The following is a 16,244-nucleotide window of genomic DNA, read 5'->3' as shown; positions in this document are numbered from 1 at the left end:
AATATAACAAACTCAACTGATCTTTCCAGATGACTGTTTTTTCTCTGGAAAGTTTTCAATTTATAGTAGTTTTTTGGGGCAACTATTCTGCACTTTTGCTTATTTTTGTTTCTAATTTAAGCAAGGAACAGTGTATTTACATTGCAGCTTTGCTACTTTCACTTTAGCCATGGATCTGAAAAATTCTTCCACTGATGCCAGACACATCACACTTACACAACAATGTGCCAATGATCTGTGTAAATACCTGCACCTAACTGTTTAGTAGCTCCACTGTTTGGTGTGATGACTTTCTGATCATTAAAGGCTGTGAACCGCATGCAACAACAAACTTTCCCTTCCTGCTGTATCACAAATAAACTCACTCTCTCTGGATATACACACGGTGAATGTAGTGTGCCATATTTCAGAATAAATGATCATTAGACAGATATTTTTTATGTTTTATTTTGATGACTGATAGTGATTACAGTCAAGAGGTAAACAAAATGAATGAGCATGATATTTCCATTGACCACAGCTTTACAATAAGGCATTTATCTCAAGTTATTTGTGGTTTTGAAAGTTTTTAACCATTCCGACTTTGACCTAAATGTTTCCGGACAGCACAGTGAAGTACGGTGGGCATCGAGTGAACACATTTGTACAACTGTAGATTTAGAGATTATGAATGCAGGTTAATTGTGTAAGCCATCAACATTAGTTATCATCCAAAGTTAGAATTAGACTTTAATGTTTCTGCTGATATTTCTTCATGAATATAAAAGACTACAATGTATTAATGGGTATGAATTCAGTAACCAGAGGTGGAGGCGGATACTGTCTGTGATACATTCTTGACATAAGGATCCAACAGAGACTAAAAGGAAATAATGCTCACAATTACTAATATTTAGCTGTAAAGTTGTGATGCACAGAAGTCGGTGCTTGCATTTCAAAAGCATTGTCTTTGTAATGAACTTAAGGAGACAAAATGTCTGCGATTAGAACAGTGCTGCCACTTCCAAAAAATATAATTCATTGTCTGCTCCACAGGGCAGGGAATACACACAGTTCCTCTGGTACAGTGTCAGCCACTCTCCTCATACATAAAAAGATATGCTTTAAAAAAAAAAGAACATTTTTACAGACATATATAAATCTACAAAGCTATAATGCCAGACTTTTCTTACATTTTATGTTTAATGTCAAACAAAATATTGGTTGTGCTATAATGCATTAAGAGAATATGTAACAAAAATAATACATAGTACTAGATCTGTACAAAATATACCAAACCTCTCCAGCGAAGCCTTTGTCTTGACATGCATTCAGAGATGCACACATGGGAATGGTCTGATGTGAGAGCTGAGATCTAATTGCCTGTGTGTCATTAGTGCATAAAACCAATCTCTCATTGTAAGCAGTGATATTTGTGGATCATTTCAATGACCTTACCTTTCTGCACTAGGCTAGAATTTAGCCTAGCATCAAACCAGGGTGCATATGATATTTTTTTTTTGTTGTTTTTCTTTTTTTCAGAAGTATAAAACAAGTTAATACTGTTAGAAAGAAAAAAAGTTGGGGTCAGGAACTGAGTCCATGTTTTCCTACTTCATTGCTGGAATTATATGAAAATGGTGTCAAACAGAAGAAGGCAGGTCACATCTATTGCACCGCTTTCAGAACATTACATAGATCATCATATACATCTACAGTCTTTCCATGCGCACATAAAGGCGGAAGTCTTGAATGTGGAAGTTTGGCTGTGCTGACGTCCCAGTTCTCGGTCCAGAGGTTCTTCATCTTCAGCTTGCAGTTAATCTTGAAGAAAGGCTGCTGTGGGAAAAGTTCGTTCTTTGAATGATTTCGGATGTTGGTCGACCCTGGCGTCCGTTTAGTCCAAGGCCAAAGCAAATTACAGTGACTGAGTGAGATATATTTTGGTGAGAGGTTTGACAGTGACGCACATGCTGATATAGTATGGCTGAAACCTTATGACATTCCTTCCTTTACAAAATACATTTACTATCTCCCCACACTCTCTCTGAAGTCAATTGGCGAGACAAATAAAACAAGAGGAATCAAGTATGCCCTCTGAAATAGGTTGCTTTCTTAGTTTGCAGAGGCCCGTCATGTAAATGAAATAAATAACACAAAAAAAAGAAAGAAAAAGGAAAATGACAGAGAAAATAATGTGGAAAGCATATCTGTATATCAAATTGCCTGGGGTTACTGAATAAAAAAGATCAGTCCACAAAATCCCTTTAAGGCAAATGGATATCTGGTGAATACTAAATCCCATGTAATACATTCACTGCACAGTTCCTGGTCCTCTTGAATGTGTATGAGGGGGGATATGAATGTGTTCTGTGCTGAATGCAAGTGTGTGTGCTTTTGTGTGTACATGTTTGTGACGGTGTGTGTTTGTGGTATGTAGGGAAACGAGTTTGGACGTTTCAGCGTTACTATCGGAGGTTTAGTGCCGGGCCCTTGGGGGGAAAGGGCAGAGGGGTGTAAGGTGATCTTTGAGGGAGCAGGAGAAGCCAGCGCTTTGACGGTGTCTGTCTCAGTTTCCCGCCTCCCTAAGACCAGCCTCCGGGATTGTTGGGATGCATTTGTGCGGCTTGGCAGAGGCCACAAAGCCGGGCAAACAGGTGCACTTGTAGGATCCGTCTGTGTTGGTGCAGTGCCCGTTCTGACACAAGGGCACCTTGTCGCTGATGTCCTTACATTCGTTTATGTCTGCAGGAAAAAGGAGACATGACGAGTTAGTCAGCAGGGAGACTCCTCAGCTGAAACAGCTGCCTGCGCCACATCTGCTGCTGAGTGGCCTTATGGGTATGAGAGGTGGGAATGCTAATATAATTTATATTTGTAATTCCTTGGAGTTTATCTCATATCCTTCTTTTATTTCTTCTTGCCTTCCTTCCTTTCATTGCAATTTCACCATCATAAATCACACTGAATCTGAGTTTCAAGGCTCATTCTTGACTTTGGAAACAAGCAGGGGACAAAACCTCTTTAAGGGTTATTTAGTGTCTTTTATCAGCTATTCTGGACCTTTTCTTTAAAACATATTCCATAACCTTAAAAAAAATTCTGGATAACCAACTACAATTTTTTCAATCAAAAATACCAAACATACTCTGGTTCCTGTTTCTCAAGTGTAAGGATTTTCTGTTTGTCTTCCTCTGAAATTAAACCAAACTGACACTATATTAAAACCATCTGCATAATATTATGTACAGCTCAATCGCACCACCAAAGAAGCCCTGATCTGTGAAGGCATGAACTCCACAAGACCAAAAACAGTGTTCTGTGGTATCAGGCACCAAGATGTTGGGAGCAGATCCATTAAGTCCTGTAAGTTGTGTGGTGGGGACTCCATGGATCGGAGCTGTTTTTCCCGCACATCCCACAGATGCTTCATCAAATTTCAGTTATGCAACAGTAGTTTTTCTGTGGGACTGAACCACATGCACTAACCTTCATTCCTCACTCGCATCAGTGAGCCTGTTGGTGGTTGATTGGTTGTCCTTCCTGGAACCACTTTTGGTATATACTAACCACTTGGAACAGCCCATAAGACCTGCTGTTTTGGAGATGATCTGACCCAGCCATCCAGCCATCACAGTGTGGCCTTTGTCAAAATCTCTCACATTCTCATGCTGCCCATTTTTCTTGCTTCCAACACATCAACTTCAAGAACTGACTGTTCACTTGCTGTCTAATATACCCCACATTCTCTTTACTTTTCAGTGGTTTTAATGTTGTGGCTGACTGGTATAGTGGATTAAGAGATTTTGGAGTGTTGTTCAGGCAAAACAAGATATTTGGTTTGACCAAACATTTCATCATCATCATTGCAGCCTCTCACTGAGTATGGTGGCTGAAAGAATGAGGAAATAGGGATTTATTCATCCCCTTTATGACGAATCCTAACATAGTTGGGTCATGGATTTTCTCTGATCACATCACACAGCTTTCTCAGCAATGGTGTGACTGTTGAGAACTTCATACAACCTTATGAGGAACAAGCAAAGGGTGTTTTAATTAGTTCCACAAAAGTTCACGTTTGGAGGTACAAGGCTGTCACTCAACAAAATGATATGTTGCATAACATCTCCTCTTGTATATCTTTATTCGACCATGCCGTCATGTTGCGTGTCGGCTGGTCAGGATCTGAAGTGGAATTCCCAGCCATCCCGAGCACTGGACTGTTCGGAATGATGGTAAAATTAACAGTGCATTGGATTATGTTTCCTCTTGGCCTTCAATAAGTTGTTCTTTCCCTTTTTCAGCACGGGAGGTCTGATTGTCATTTCATAGCGTTCAATCTCAAATGACCCTGTCTCTGTTTATGTCATGTTCTGCTGGGGAAATGCAAGTGGTGATATTTATAATAGGAGGCATGGCACGAGTTGCGCAGCTCCCACATGTTTCCACAGAAGAGGAATTCAATCACTTTCCATGGGAAAACGGCTGACCTTGAAAGCGATAAGCTCGTCTGCAGACAGAATATTGTAATCATAGCGTTTCATTGCAACAAGACAGTTTCACTTTCTTACAAAGCAAACAAAGTACATGTAAAAGATATAATATCTCATGTAATACACAAGTGGCTAAGATTCAAGGCCTCCTCACTCTTGGCAGTGTGTGACTAGGGAATTTCAGACCAAAGGGTAACACAATGGTTTTGAGGAGTACACTGCTTTCATTACTTTCCCATAAAACATAACTTAATGCAAGGTTGTTAAACTCAAAGCTTCTCCTTGAGCTTGATGATATACAGCATGAAGAGTTACCCTGCTGAAATTAATCCAGGACCTGGCTCCAAAAGGCTTAAACCTGAAGGGAGGGTTCACTGCGGTTTGTTTTCAAAACTCAACACCACATTGTGAAACAAGATAAAATGAAGTGATGGATTCTCCTATTGATTCAAGAAAGTCCTTGAACATTTTATTTTTTTTTAACTGGGAGTCTAAACGTGGGTGGTCCACTGAGAGTGATATCAAAGATGAAGGGGAAAGAACCCACCTATACAGGCCATCTTGTCGAGGTCAAGTTTGTAACCGTCGAAGCAGTCGCAGGTGTAGCCTTCTCGCACACGCACACAACGGCCATTTTCACACCCATTCAGGACTCCACATTCTTCTGCTCGGAGACCCTCAAACCCCTCATTGCGTTCTGATTGAACATATAAAACACATGTAAGGACACATTGTGGTTACTGGTGTTGCTACACAACAATTCATGCTTTTATATGCCACAATACTACTCGGAGATAAGTATGTATCACATTATCCCATATAATCTCTATGCTTCTTTAAATCTTCTTGGTAAAACTACGTTTGATTGATTTTTTGAAGAAGAGTTGAATACAAGCCTTAAGCAAACAGACATTTAAAAAGAGTGTCTCTCTTTAACACTATTACATGGCATCTGCAAAAGGTTTCTTGTAAAGTAGCAAAACTATATTAACTCATTAAGCCTTAACTGACCTGTTAGAACTTGTAAGACACTTCAAGAACTGTCATTAGGAACTGTCACCTCCAGTAGCTAATTCATTTACCAGTTAATAGATCTTTCTTTTCCATACTTGTCTATTTTTGAAGGGAGTTAAGCTACCTTTCTTTTTAAAGCATATCATATTTAATAAACAGTTTTATATACATCAAATTGTATAGTGTATATCATTATAGCCACGAAAAAAGCAGTGGTAGAAAACCACTAAATAGATTCACCTATGTACTGTATTTATGAAGAGTTTTTCGGTACTATTGAGGTAGAAGTTCCAGTTCATGTTACTTTATACTTCCACTCCACCACATTTCAGAGGTAATAATTGTACTTTCTATCCCACTACATTTATTTGACGGCTTTAGTTTATTTTAAAATAAACATTTTACACAATGGATAATAGAACAAGCATTTAAAATATAACACATTGTTAAAGACTAAACCTGTGCGTTCCAACATTTTTTTGGCTTCTGGCATTTTACAAAAAGAAGTTTGTAATTGAGTCACATTTCAGCTGTCTATGACTTGTTCACAGCTCCACCAAAAAAGGGATTTTTCCCTCTCAATTTCTCTCATGGTTTCATTTCAATAAATGTTCAAATGATCCAATATCTGACAAAAATCAAAGATTACAGAAAAAGTCCAAAAATTGAAAACAGATTTATGGATCGGAACTTTGTTTTTTTGTCTTTCCTCACTCATTAATCATCTGACGAGCGTTCAGATTTATCTGCTGTCCCTGTATATAAAACTGGATATAAAGTAGTTCAAACTGGCTCTACCTGCAGCAGCTACAACAGTAACCTGCTGCTGACACTCTGATGTTTCAGTATTAATGATGTAATGATGTCATATATAATAATACATCAGTCAGAGGGACAAAATCAGTACTTCTACTTTAACACTTTAACTACATTTTGCTGCTAATACTGTTGTCTTACCTGTGATGCATTTATACCTTACTGTATTTGCACTTAATAATATCAATATCTGAATGCTTCTTCCACCACTGTGGACAAATAATTGCTCTGCAGCATATTTACTTTACATGCCACACATTAGATAAGCTAATTAAATACTGGGCTAAATTACTTATCAAAATAGCGGTGCATAAACCCACCAGCATAGGGGTGCACAGGTTGTAGCTGGCTCTCTCGTGGTCGTTGGATGGGGACTCGGACTGGTGGCTGTTGAATACTGTAGTCATTGTCAGTAAACAGGGGAACGCTCTCAGGAATGTCATAGGGTCCTGCACCTCCGCCATAATTATCCCAGTATGGAGGAACAAAATGCTCTGCAGGATCCTCGGGCCCCTCACCACCATACTCGTATCCAACCCGCTCTCGCAGACTTTCTGAACCTTCCCTCCAAGGCAGGTTGCACATTATTGCGTAGTCCTCTGTGTACAGCAGCACACAATGATCATGAACATCAATATTCTCTTAATTTCATAACATTACAATTAATTGATTATTCAAGATAGTAATCGTTGTCTTGTGTGTGTCCTGCTTCTCACCAGAGAATCTCTTGGGACAGAAGGCACAATTTCCACTCCAGGCGATCCCATACAGACAGCAGCATTCAGTGTATGTAGTTCTGCGTCCCTGGAGGGGCTCCGCACACATGTTGTCCCCTTCAAGTCGCTGCCAGCAGATGTCCACATGCACATCGTGATCATATTCTACAGGCCCTCGAAGACAGAATGAGAAGTATTTCACAAAGGGCATAATAACAAATATATATATATATATATATATATATATATATATATATATATATATATATATATATATATATATATATATATTCCCTATCACTAGGATCGCTCATACAGTGGCATTCCAAAAGTTCCACATTCTGTCCCCTAGTCGAGAAATGTCTCGTTCCAGTGGCCCACTTCAGACAGTATGGCTCTGAAATTTACTGTTTTGCTAATATTTAATGTAGGCTTAATAGCAATAAGGACCTGGCATCAGAGATCCACACTGGGCTTGCCACACCTCCCTTACTGGAATTCAAACCCCTGATCTTCTTTACCAAAGTAGTAGTGTTACCCACCGAGCTGTCCAGCTCACATTTCAAATGTGTGACCCCTAAACTGAGAGTGTGGCATTACTAAATACCAGGAAAACTACCTGACATCTTTGTCCACAAGAGTGCAGTTCTAGGAACAGTTAAGATACTGTGCAGAACTCACAGGCCTCTGGGAGAGGACCTGAGCAGAAGATCACCCTTATGGTCGAATAGGGAGTTTTTTCCTTATTAAAAGCAGTGTCTGCAATTCTTTGGAAGAATTCTTGATATTTTGCTCGTTAGTATATTTAGATAGTTGGCATGCCAGATTTACTGGAACACAAACATGCACAGGGCACACTGGAATAGTGTTGCGTGGATTGGTCCAAGCCACTTTGTTTGTTTCTCATTTACAGACACAGTGCTGCAAACAAACAACAGATGTTTCTGCCTTTTACACACAACAGACAGCTCTCAGACCACAATGAGATATATGCTGAGTTTAACAACAAGTGAACTGAATTAGAATCACTCACTGAACATTAAATGTCCAAAAACAACAATATAACACATATTAGCATGTTTGTGTGTGTGTGTGTGTGTGTGTGTGTGTCACACCTTCTGTGGTGTTGACACCAATGCAGCGTCGCCGTGTGCTGTCCAAGACTAATGGAGGACTGCAGAAACAGTTGAAAGACCCGGGCGTGTTCACACATTCTCCATTCTCACAGGAGTTTCTAAATTCACACTCATCATAATCTAGAAACAAATGAAGAGGAGACGCACAGAGACAGCGATCAGCTCATTACATTTTAACATATTAGTATAAATACTGAAAGTAGACAATGAGTCGTGTCCAAAGATCAACTGCCTTCACAAAGAAACGAGGAAAAAGACACTGGAATGAGATGCAGATCACCGTGATTATAGTGATGATGTTTTCAAATGTGAAGTAAATGTCATTTCTTACCCACGCATTCAAGCCGGACGTTGTCGTAGTAGAAGCCGGAGCGACAGAAGCAGGTATAGCTGGCTAAGCTATTTGAACACCGTCCATTCTTACAGATGTCAGATTCAAACATCTCACACTCATTTGCATCTAAGGGGAGAAAGACAGAGTCACAAATTACTATCATATAAATCACCTGCAAAGTAATAAGTGTCCAAACCTAACACAGTTTCTGAAAGTATTGGCACATGCTTGAAGCTGTCAGGACACACTACAATTACAGTGATTAGTCAGATATGCAGGCAGGTATCCCAGTAACCCGTGGCCCGCTGCACAGACAGCCTCGTAAACCTGGTGAGGGATTATGCCTGTCTATCTGGCTTTAAAAGTTGCTACAGGTAGAAATAAAACAGGGTCTGACGTTCCACTTCTTTGTGCCAAGCTCTGCGTGAAGGAAAGCTATAAAAACTAAGGGAAATCAATAAAATAAGTTAGCATTTATGAGCGTGAGTGTTGTACCTATGTAAGGCCGTTGTTCTCCGAGACTTTGTGTCGAGGAAACAGGCAAGGGTATTAATCCCGAGCCATGGGGACACAACTGGATATAATCATCTGGAAAATAAATGAGAGTTGATTGATCAGTTAAGGAAAAGAGTCTAAAACACTCAAAAATGCCAGTTTCACATAAAAACATGCATTTTGCTTTAATAAAGTGTCGATACAGATGTTGTCGTACCTCTTCCTAGGACTGGACAGGGGTGGATCTCGCAATTGTCACCCCAGCCTGAACCAACTGTGCAGCAGCACTCTTGCTTGGTGATGTTGCGAGACAAGACGTTCTCGCAGAAGTTCCTATCATCCACATTATAGTAGCACTCCTTCCTCTCCTCCTCCCCCGAGGGAGCGGACGAAGGGATGGGTTTGGTGTCAAGCAGAGCTGTAGATCAACAAAGAAAGTATTTCTTTAGGCCATTAATCATAGTCAGAAATCCACCTGTTTTGGTGGTTCAGGAGGGCAAAGCTCACTGTTAAAGCAACTTAAACCCAAATCTCACTACTGAGGTGGGATCTCACAGTATGTAAAGTAACAGTAAATCCCACACTTTGGTAGGATTTCATCTGATAATGGTGTCAAAAGGCTTCTTCTCAGCTCTCCATCTGTCAGTGTGTCCAAACACCTCCAGCAGGTAGTACATTACCCCTCGCCTGCCACTGCTGAGCCGGCTCATTTGTCCAAAGGCATGGGCTCAGGCATTTCACCCTTAAGCTGCTGGCTTAGCCAAATGGAAACACTGGCATGTGAGTCAACACACCATTCAGCCTCACATGATTGATTAACACACGTCAAAAGCAAACAGCGGAATGTGGCAAAAAGGTACACAAAGGCATAACTGGGGTTTAGTGCCCAGGCAGAAGAAAAAACATCCCCGCTGAGGGCGCGCCGCCTAATAGTGTAAATACACCCAATTTGTGTACACATACGCCTATCAAGCTGGAGATGTGATGGTATTTCCATGACTCAAAAGGCTTGTTCTTTTAATCTGAAATTGCAACACATTGCATATCTGTAACATCTACAGTTAAGATCATTTTAGCATGGAGGAAAGCAGCGTGTCTTTAGCTCTAATTGCCAATAGCTACACCTTATCCTTGTTTGTCTTGGTGGGGAAATGGGTTTACACTAACTATGGCCTCAGGGCAGCTGCTTGGCTCTACTGGAGGAGTTACTTCATCGTTCGTCCGAGGGATTAGGCTAATACACATTTTTTGCAGGCAGCCCACCCAGCCATAACCCCAGCCTATAAAACAAATGGAAACAGACAGGTCAAAAGATACTCTACGAGACGTGGTCAAAGAAATGTCCACCTCGTCACCCTTGTTTGGATAATGAGAGACGGCTCATTAAATCAGGGAAAACTCCGTCTCCCAACGATGGGATGGAGAATTAAGTCCGGTGAGTCACTGTGAGTGCTAGTCCTGCTCTATTACCAATGGAGCGGCACTGGCTGGTGATGGGATCAAATTCCTCATTGTCGTTGGGGCAGATGCACAGGAAGCTGCCATCGAAGTTCTCACACGGGACCTCACCGCACAGCGCCAAGCTCATCTCGCACTCGTTCACGTCTGAGAAAGGCAGGAGAGGACGGCGTGAGGTCAGTAGAGGATCAGGCACGTACACGCACTCAGGCGCTCAACGAGGTCGTGACAAGGTCATGCAAAATAACAGTTTTTATCAGGTGGTTACTGGAAGAGAACTCCATATCCAAGTGAAAAACAAAGTATTCCATATATCTATTTATATAATACCATATATTCTAAATTTATGTCCCCAGTAGCTTTATATAATGGATGATGGATGGATCCAATTTTGAAACAAAACTTTTTTTCCTGTTTATTAAACACTGAAAGCTTTTAAACTTTCCAAAGAAAAATGAGGACCAAACAGTTGTGGCAATTACACACAACAAATAAAAGATAAGTCCAAAACCGAAACTTTGTAATTCATCTCCTCATATTTTCACGTTTTCTCTTATGTGTTTGTGGCTCTCATTTCCAAACCCACTGGGTCCTATTCAACATGCACATTTTGAGGAAAGGTCATAAATACTGACTTTCATTCTCAAAAAAGGCAATTTCCCAAAACAGCTGGGCACTGTGGTTTGAGCGAACATTATCAAGAAAGTATAATAGCACATTTGTGAGGGACTATTTTCAGCTGCGGATGAATACACAATTGGTTTTCTTGTAATCCAGCAGAACTCTATGTGTGAAATTGGCTTAAAATAACCACAGTGCCCAAGTTATTAAGCTTTATATTAGGCTTTGGTTACACTGTCAGTTCTTGTTAAAAGAATGAATTCATTTTTTTTTTTTTTTTTTTAAAAAAGGCATTGTATCACCACACTTTGTAAGCATCTATAGCAGATATTTATCGGCCGGTGGTCACATACCGACACATCTGCTCGTATCTCCGGGTGGGTTGGTGTATCCTTGGTCACACTGACAGCGGAAGGAGCCATCTGTGTTCTCGCAGAAGCCGTGGTTCCCACAGATCGTTTCGTTGTGGCACTCATCAATATCTGCAAGCCGAGAGGTGAGAGCAACGTTAATATTTACAGTGTCAATCTGCACAACAGACTTTCAAAGTGCCTCCGTAAACACAGCGCTGCCTCTCCAAAATAAACAGCACTACCATTCTGAGCATACAATAACAACAGAAATCACTGCCATCATAACATGTCAGAAACAGTGTACAGAATAGACAATTCATTAAGGGGGGTTTTCAAACTTTGGTGTTCGTCAATTAATTCAAAGAGGCTTTCTTTCTGTGTCAACACAGCGCATTTGAGCGAAGTGTGGATCTGGAGAGCTGAATGTTCTGTAGCTGTGTCAGTGAAGTGAGAAGTGACAGAGGGGTTTATATCACACAGCCAACGTTCAGTATTCACTCTGACACTTTACAAGCAGCCGGCGAAAAATGGAGAGTTCAGGTCTGGCATGAGGAGATTTTTTTGACAGCTGTCTGGCAGGAAATGCTTCCATCCCAATCAATTAATCTGCTAAAACCCATGTCTTTCAAATGGCGCTCTGAAATGATAGAACTGTATTTTAGGCCCAGTCTGGCAAGTCTACAGTGATTCCTTGTTTGCATGGTTGTAAATCATACAACAAGTTCGATCAGACCACGGGAGGAACTTTATGCAGTGTGTCAGCAGGAAGGAGGCTTGTTGAGGCTGTTAACACTGGACCTTGTAACAGCACTGCTGATTCCCCACCAGTTGCTGTTTAAGGGTAACATTTGTTAGCAATTTCTTACATACATGATTTAGTATTTCTTGGCATCACCAGTACAGCAGAGAGGCCAAAGAATGATAGTGAGTAGGAGAGTAAGGCTGATTATAATTGTTTAAAAAACAACCACACTTTAGTCACGTGAATTTGTCCTCAGGTCAGTTTGGCTCGTGTCTGTTTCTTCGCAAGTTACCAAGTCTGGTGACACAGCCGCTATTGGAACATTTTCAATTCTGCTAAAGCAGACAGTTTAGAACCTTCAAACAAAATGGCTTTTTAATGATCGATTTCAAGTCTGTTTGCTCCAGCGACATTTCAAAATATATGTAGAAGTTACCTTGTACAACTTGTACAAACACTTGTGGCAGAAAAACACATGCAGCCTTTTTCAGTTTAAAATAAAAAAAACAAAGTCAGCAAGTTACATTAAGTCAGTGCTTGTAAATTCTCTGTAAGGCATTAAGTTGGGAACATTATGACAGACAGGCCTCTCCACTGATACGAACTTTACTGATGAAATTACAGGACACTCCACTATGTCTGTTTTATTGTAAGCATAATTAGATTTTTTGGTAGCCTCATAATAACCCTCCATGAGCATTCCATTTAAGTTTCCATGACTAACAGTAGAAGTTTTAGTAAAAACAGGGAGAATTAAGTCAAATATGGGGAAAAAATAAATCACAACAATGTGAATATTTAAAATAGATTTTGATCATTTCTACTTGACTGTGTACATCTGCTCCTAACTTCACTAAAGACAACATGCCACGTCTAGTGGCACCTCAGACATTTACAACCAACTGATTTATGGTGTGAAAAGCACCATTCTTCACATGCTGTCTAATCAAGATTCATTTTGTGTCTGAACACTCATAAAGGCTGCATCAACTGAAGAAAGGAAGTAAGTGGGCCAGAGAAACCACAACACATTAGTTCTGAACAGAGCACTTGGCCGTGACTCTGTCTTCTCCTGTAAGGCAGACAACTGCTTTCTCAGGCTTGCTGCTGGACTCGTCCTCCGTCAGTGTTCCTGTCCTGACTTGGCCACTTCTCTAACATGCCTCCGGGGTCATGAACAGGGGCTCCCACCAGCTAATAAAACTGCACAGACAAAATTGTCTTTGTAAAACTTTTCACAGGAAACGCTGAAAAAGGACCAAAATTGCTAGAATAGACTTGTGGGCTCTAATGGCTGCGGGGTGAAGAATGGATGGACACATACTGAAAACCGCCAACTCGCCGGATTTACATTTTTCTGCCGAGGCTTGAGAACTAATGCAGAAGTGGTAAAATTTATTGGACCCTTAAAGAATTTGCGTGCAATTGGAAAAATACATTTTCAAGAAGACTACTCTCAAGGCTGAGCTGAAAATCTTCTCAGAGTAAGGAGAAAAGTGTTGTATATCAGAGTATAAGGAACATTTCCTGAAGTGTGAAGAGCTTAAGTGGAGTTAGGAATGTTGGAATGACAGCCACTGCCAGCTGGGAGGTCTGGGAGGAAGGTGATGAAAGCTCTCTGCTAATAAACGAAATAATCAGCGTCTGAAGGCAGCTTTTTCATTCATGTGTAACATGGAGCAAAATCAGTTGCAAACCGCATGTTGCGTTGAGACGCAATCAAAGTATCATCCCTGGGAGAAATGAGAGCATAGAAACCAAAACTATTTTAATGGCTTTTGTTGTTCTGCATTTTAACTGTGCCTGAGCGACAGCATTACTTGACCAGCCATTAAGATCTGTCATCCACGGAGAGAGTCAGCTCGCTAATCACAGCACTAATGGTTTGTGGGAAAAAATGAATAACGCTAAATGAGATAACTCCACAAAGAGCGAGTCTCACACCAGCAGGACACAGGGTTGCCTTTCTTAATCTTTCCAGTTACGTCAGGACACATGCGGCGCTGTAAATTGCCCAGAGGGAAGAAATGAGGGTGAGAAGTTCAGCTGAGATGGGAGAAGCTGAGGGTGAAGGGGGCGACTGCAGACCCAATAAGCACCTATCCTGATCGTCCTATCCAGGAGGACCTGCTTTCTGGATACCGTGATCTGAGGAGAAAGGAGGGCTAAGAGTTGGTCTGTGTGCCATGTGTTAATGTGAAGCACATGGTGGCGGGCAACGAGAATATAGAAAACAGTGACTGTTGGCTCACCCTCGGCAGCCCACACTTCTCCCATATTCTATGGGAAACCTCTCGTCTGATTGGACCCATATGCAGAGGTTGTTTCACACATGACTGGGTAAGGATGAGGTGAGGTATTTGTTTTCAGGGATGCACGTTTGTGGGCTTTATCCGACATTAGATCTGCAACCTGAATCGTGTTAACTACAGTGGGGGTCAACCTACACCACGTCTGACCAAAGATTCATCTTCATCTGCACAATAGTACGAGGAATCATACACATGGTAAAGTCTTCATTTTACTATACATTTACAGGGGTGGGAGGTTGGTGAGAGTGAGACCGCAGACAATTTCCGCCCCAGGGCTTATTAAAGACGAGGCACAGCTCGGGGGAATTTATGATGGCGAATTACAGCTAAAAACAATGACCTGCAAATACACACATGTACGCATGCATACACTATGCCCTGTTTGGAGCATCATGATGAGTGCAGCCCTCGCGGCACAGTTTGCGGGTGACGTTTGCTGCGGAAAAAAACTCTGTTTTTCCCTTTTGTGTCATGGCCTCTAAATCTAAATGAGTGCAGCGAGCGGAGCCAACGACAACCGCTGCCCCGTCGGAGGCCAGTGAGCAAAAATAAAACAACGCCCCTCACAGAAACTGCAAATTACAGCGTCTGGACTCTTCTTGAATATTTGATGATTTTTACAAGCAGACAAAAATGCCCCAGAGAAACTGAGCTCCCTCCTCGGACTTTTATTGAGGTGACGGCAGCATCTCCCACAATTTCGCATCGTGAGGTGAAACAAGCCACTATTGTGTGCAGTGCCGGGCTTTTGAGGGTAAGAGGGCTTGGTTCACAAACCGAAGCTGTGAGTCAATGCTGAGTTGCGTGAGTGTTTGTTGTTGGATCTAATGAAAACACAAACAGCGTCACAACATAGCAACAGGAGAAAGATGGTCATAACTCGACATCCATACAGATGAGTTAAACTGGAAGTTTAGTGGCACCTAAGGGGATAATGAGCGGATTTTTTTTAAAATCCTAAAAATTTCCCACAGGATGTGTCAGGTAAATAAAATGTATTACAGGAGATGACATGGCAGTGGAAGTACTTGGACTTCATACAGTTACCAGGAATGTATATTTCAATCGTACTCCCTTATGCACTACACTGATTTCAGGCTATATGAGCTGCTTAGCAGTGTTTTGACTCTAACATTAAAGGAGCGGAGGTTAGCAGCTGCTTTCAATCAGCCTTTATCACACTACAGGCCTCCACACTCTTCAGCTGGTGCCAGACAGACAACATTATAAAGTGCAGCAAGGAGGCAGCCACGCATAGTCGGGATCAGAGTGATGGAGAGGGCGGAGGTTCGACCTGTCACTGATCAGCTCTGCAGCAGCATATTCTCCCCTGATCTCCATCAGTTGATGGTCCAATAAAAACTCCGGGTCATGAGAATATGTGAAGCCACGCAGCACTCTGAGAGCATCTCCACAACGGTTACAGTCTCTGGTTCTCTTCCTCTAACACAAACACACATGGGAGGATGCAAAACTCCACAGTTAACCACATACACACGCTCGCACTCACATATGCACACAATCACCCACAAACACCCGCAGCTTCCATCTGCAGTCCAACACATCATTCCTTTCTGATGCTCTCAGAATAATTTCCCTTCTTCGCCTGTCACTCTCTGGTGGCTGCTTGGATCCTGTCTCAATATGAGGGAAATATTTGGCCTTTTGTTTTTGTCCTCATAGCTCTGACTTGTTTTACGGTGCAATGAGAGCAACAGCGTCGAGTGAGACCACACTACAAAATAAAAAGTAATAAACTGTTGTGCAACAAACCA

General features: G+C 41.4%; 1 protein-coding gene across 2 annotated transcripts in view; it reads right to left on the bottom strand.

The window, feature by feature from the left end:
* Positions 1 to 431: 431 nt before the first annotated feature.
* The window catches only part of LOC111577216 (latent-transforming growth factor beta-binding protein 2), an 83,579-nt gene continuing 67,766 nt past the window's right edge, over positions 432 to 16,244 (bottom strand). The window contains exons 32-41 of one of the 2 annotated variants that reach the window (XM_023283365.3): positions 11,416 to 11,544; positions 10,454 to 10,588; positions 9,201 to 9,401; positions 8,984 to 9,076; positions 8,486 to 8,614; positions 8,134 to 8,274; positions 7,019 to 7,192; positions 6,623 to 6,901; positions 5,020 to 5,169; positions 432 to 2,724 (exon numbers count right to left, since the gene is read on the bottom strand). In XM_023283365.3, the coding sequence (XP_023139133.2) occupies positions 2,549 to 2,724; positions 5,020 to 5,169; positions 6,623 to 6,901; positions 7,019 to 7,192; positions 8,134 to 8,274; positions 8,486 to 8,614; positions 8,984 to 9,076; positions 9,201 to 9,401; positions 10,454 to 10,588; positions 11,416 to 11,544 (1,607 nt within the window). In that variant the 3' untranslated portion in view covers positions 432 to 2,548. The remainder of the gene's footprint in view (positions 2,725 to 5,019; positions 5,170 to 6,622; positions 6,902 to 7,018; positions 7,193 to 8,133; positions 8,275 to 8,485; positions 8,615 to 8,983; positions 9,077 to 9,200; positions 9,402 to 10,453; positions 10,589 to 11,415; positions 11,545 to 16,244) is intronic. The other variant, XM_023283366.3, reaches the window with a different exon arrangement.

Source organism: Amphiprion ocellaris, chromosome 20 (assembly GCF_022539595.1).
Source record: "Amphiprion ocellaris isolate individual 3 ecotype Okinawa chromosome 20, ASM2253959v1, whole genome shotgun sequence".
Classification (NCBI taxonomy): domain Eukaryota; kingdom Metazoa; phylum Chordata; class Actinopteri; family Pomacentridae; genus Amphiprion; species Amphiprion ocellaris.
The sequence above is the reverse complement of the archived record's forward strand: the minus strand, read 5'-3'. Positions and strand labels throughout refer to the sequence as shown.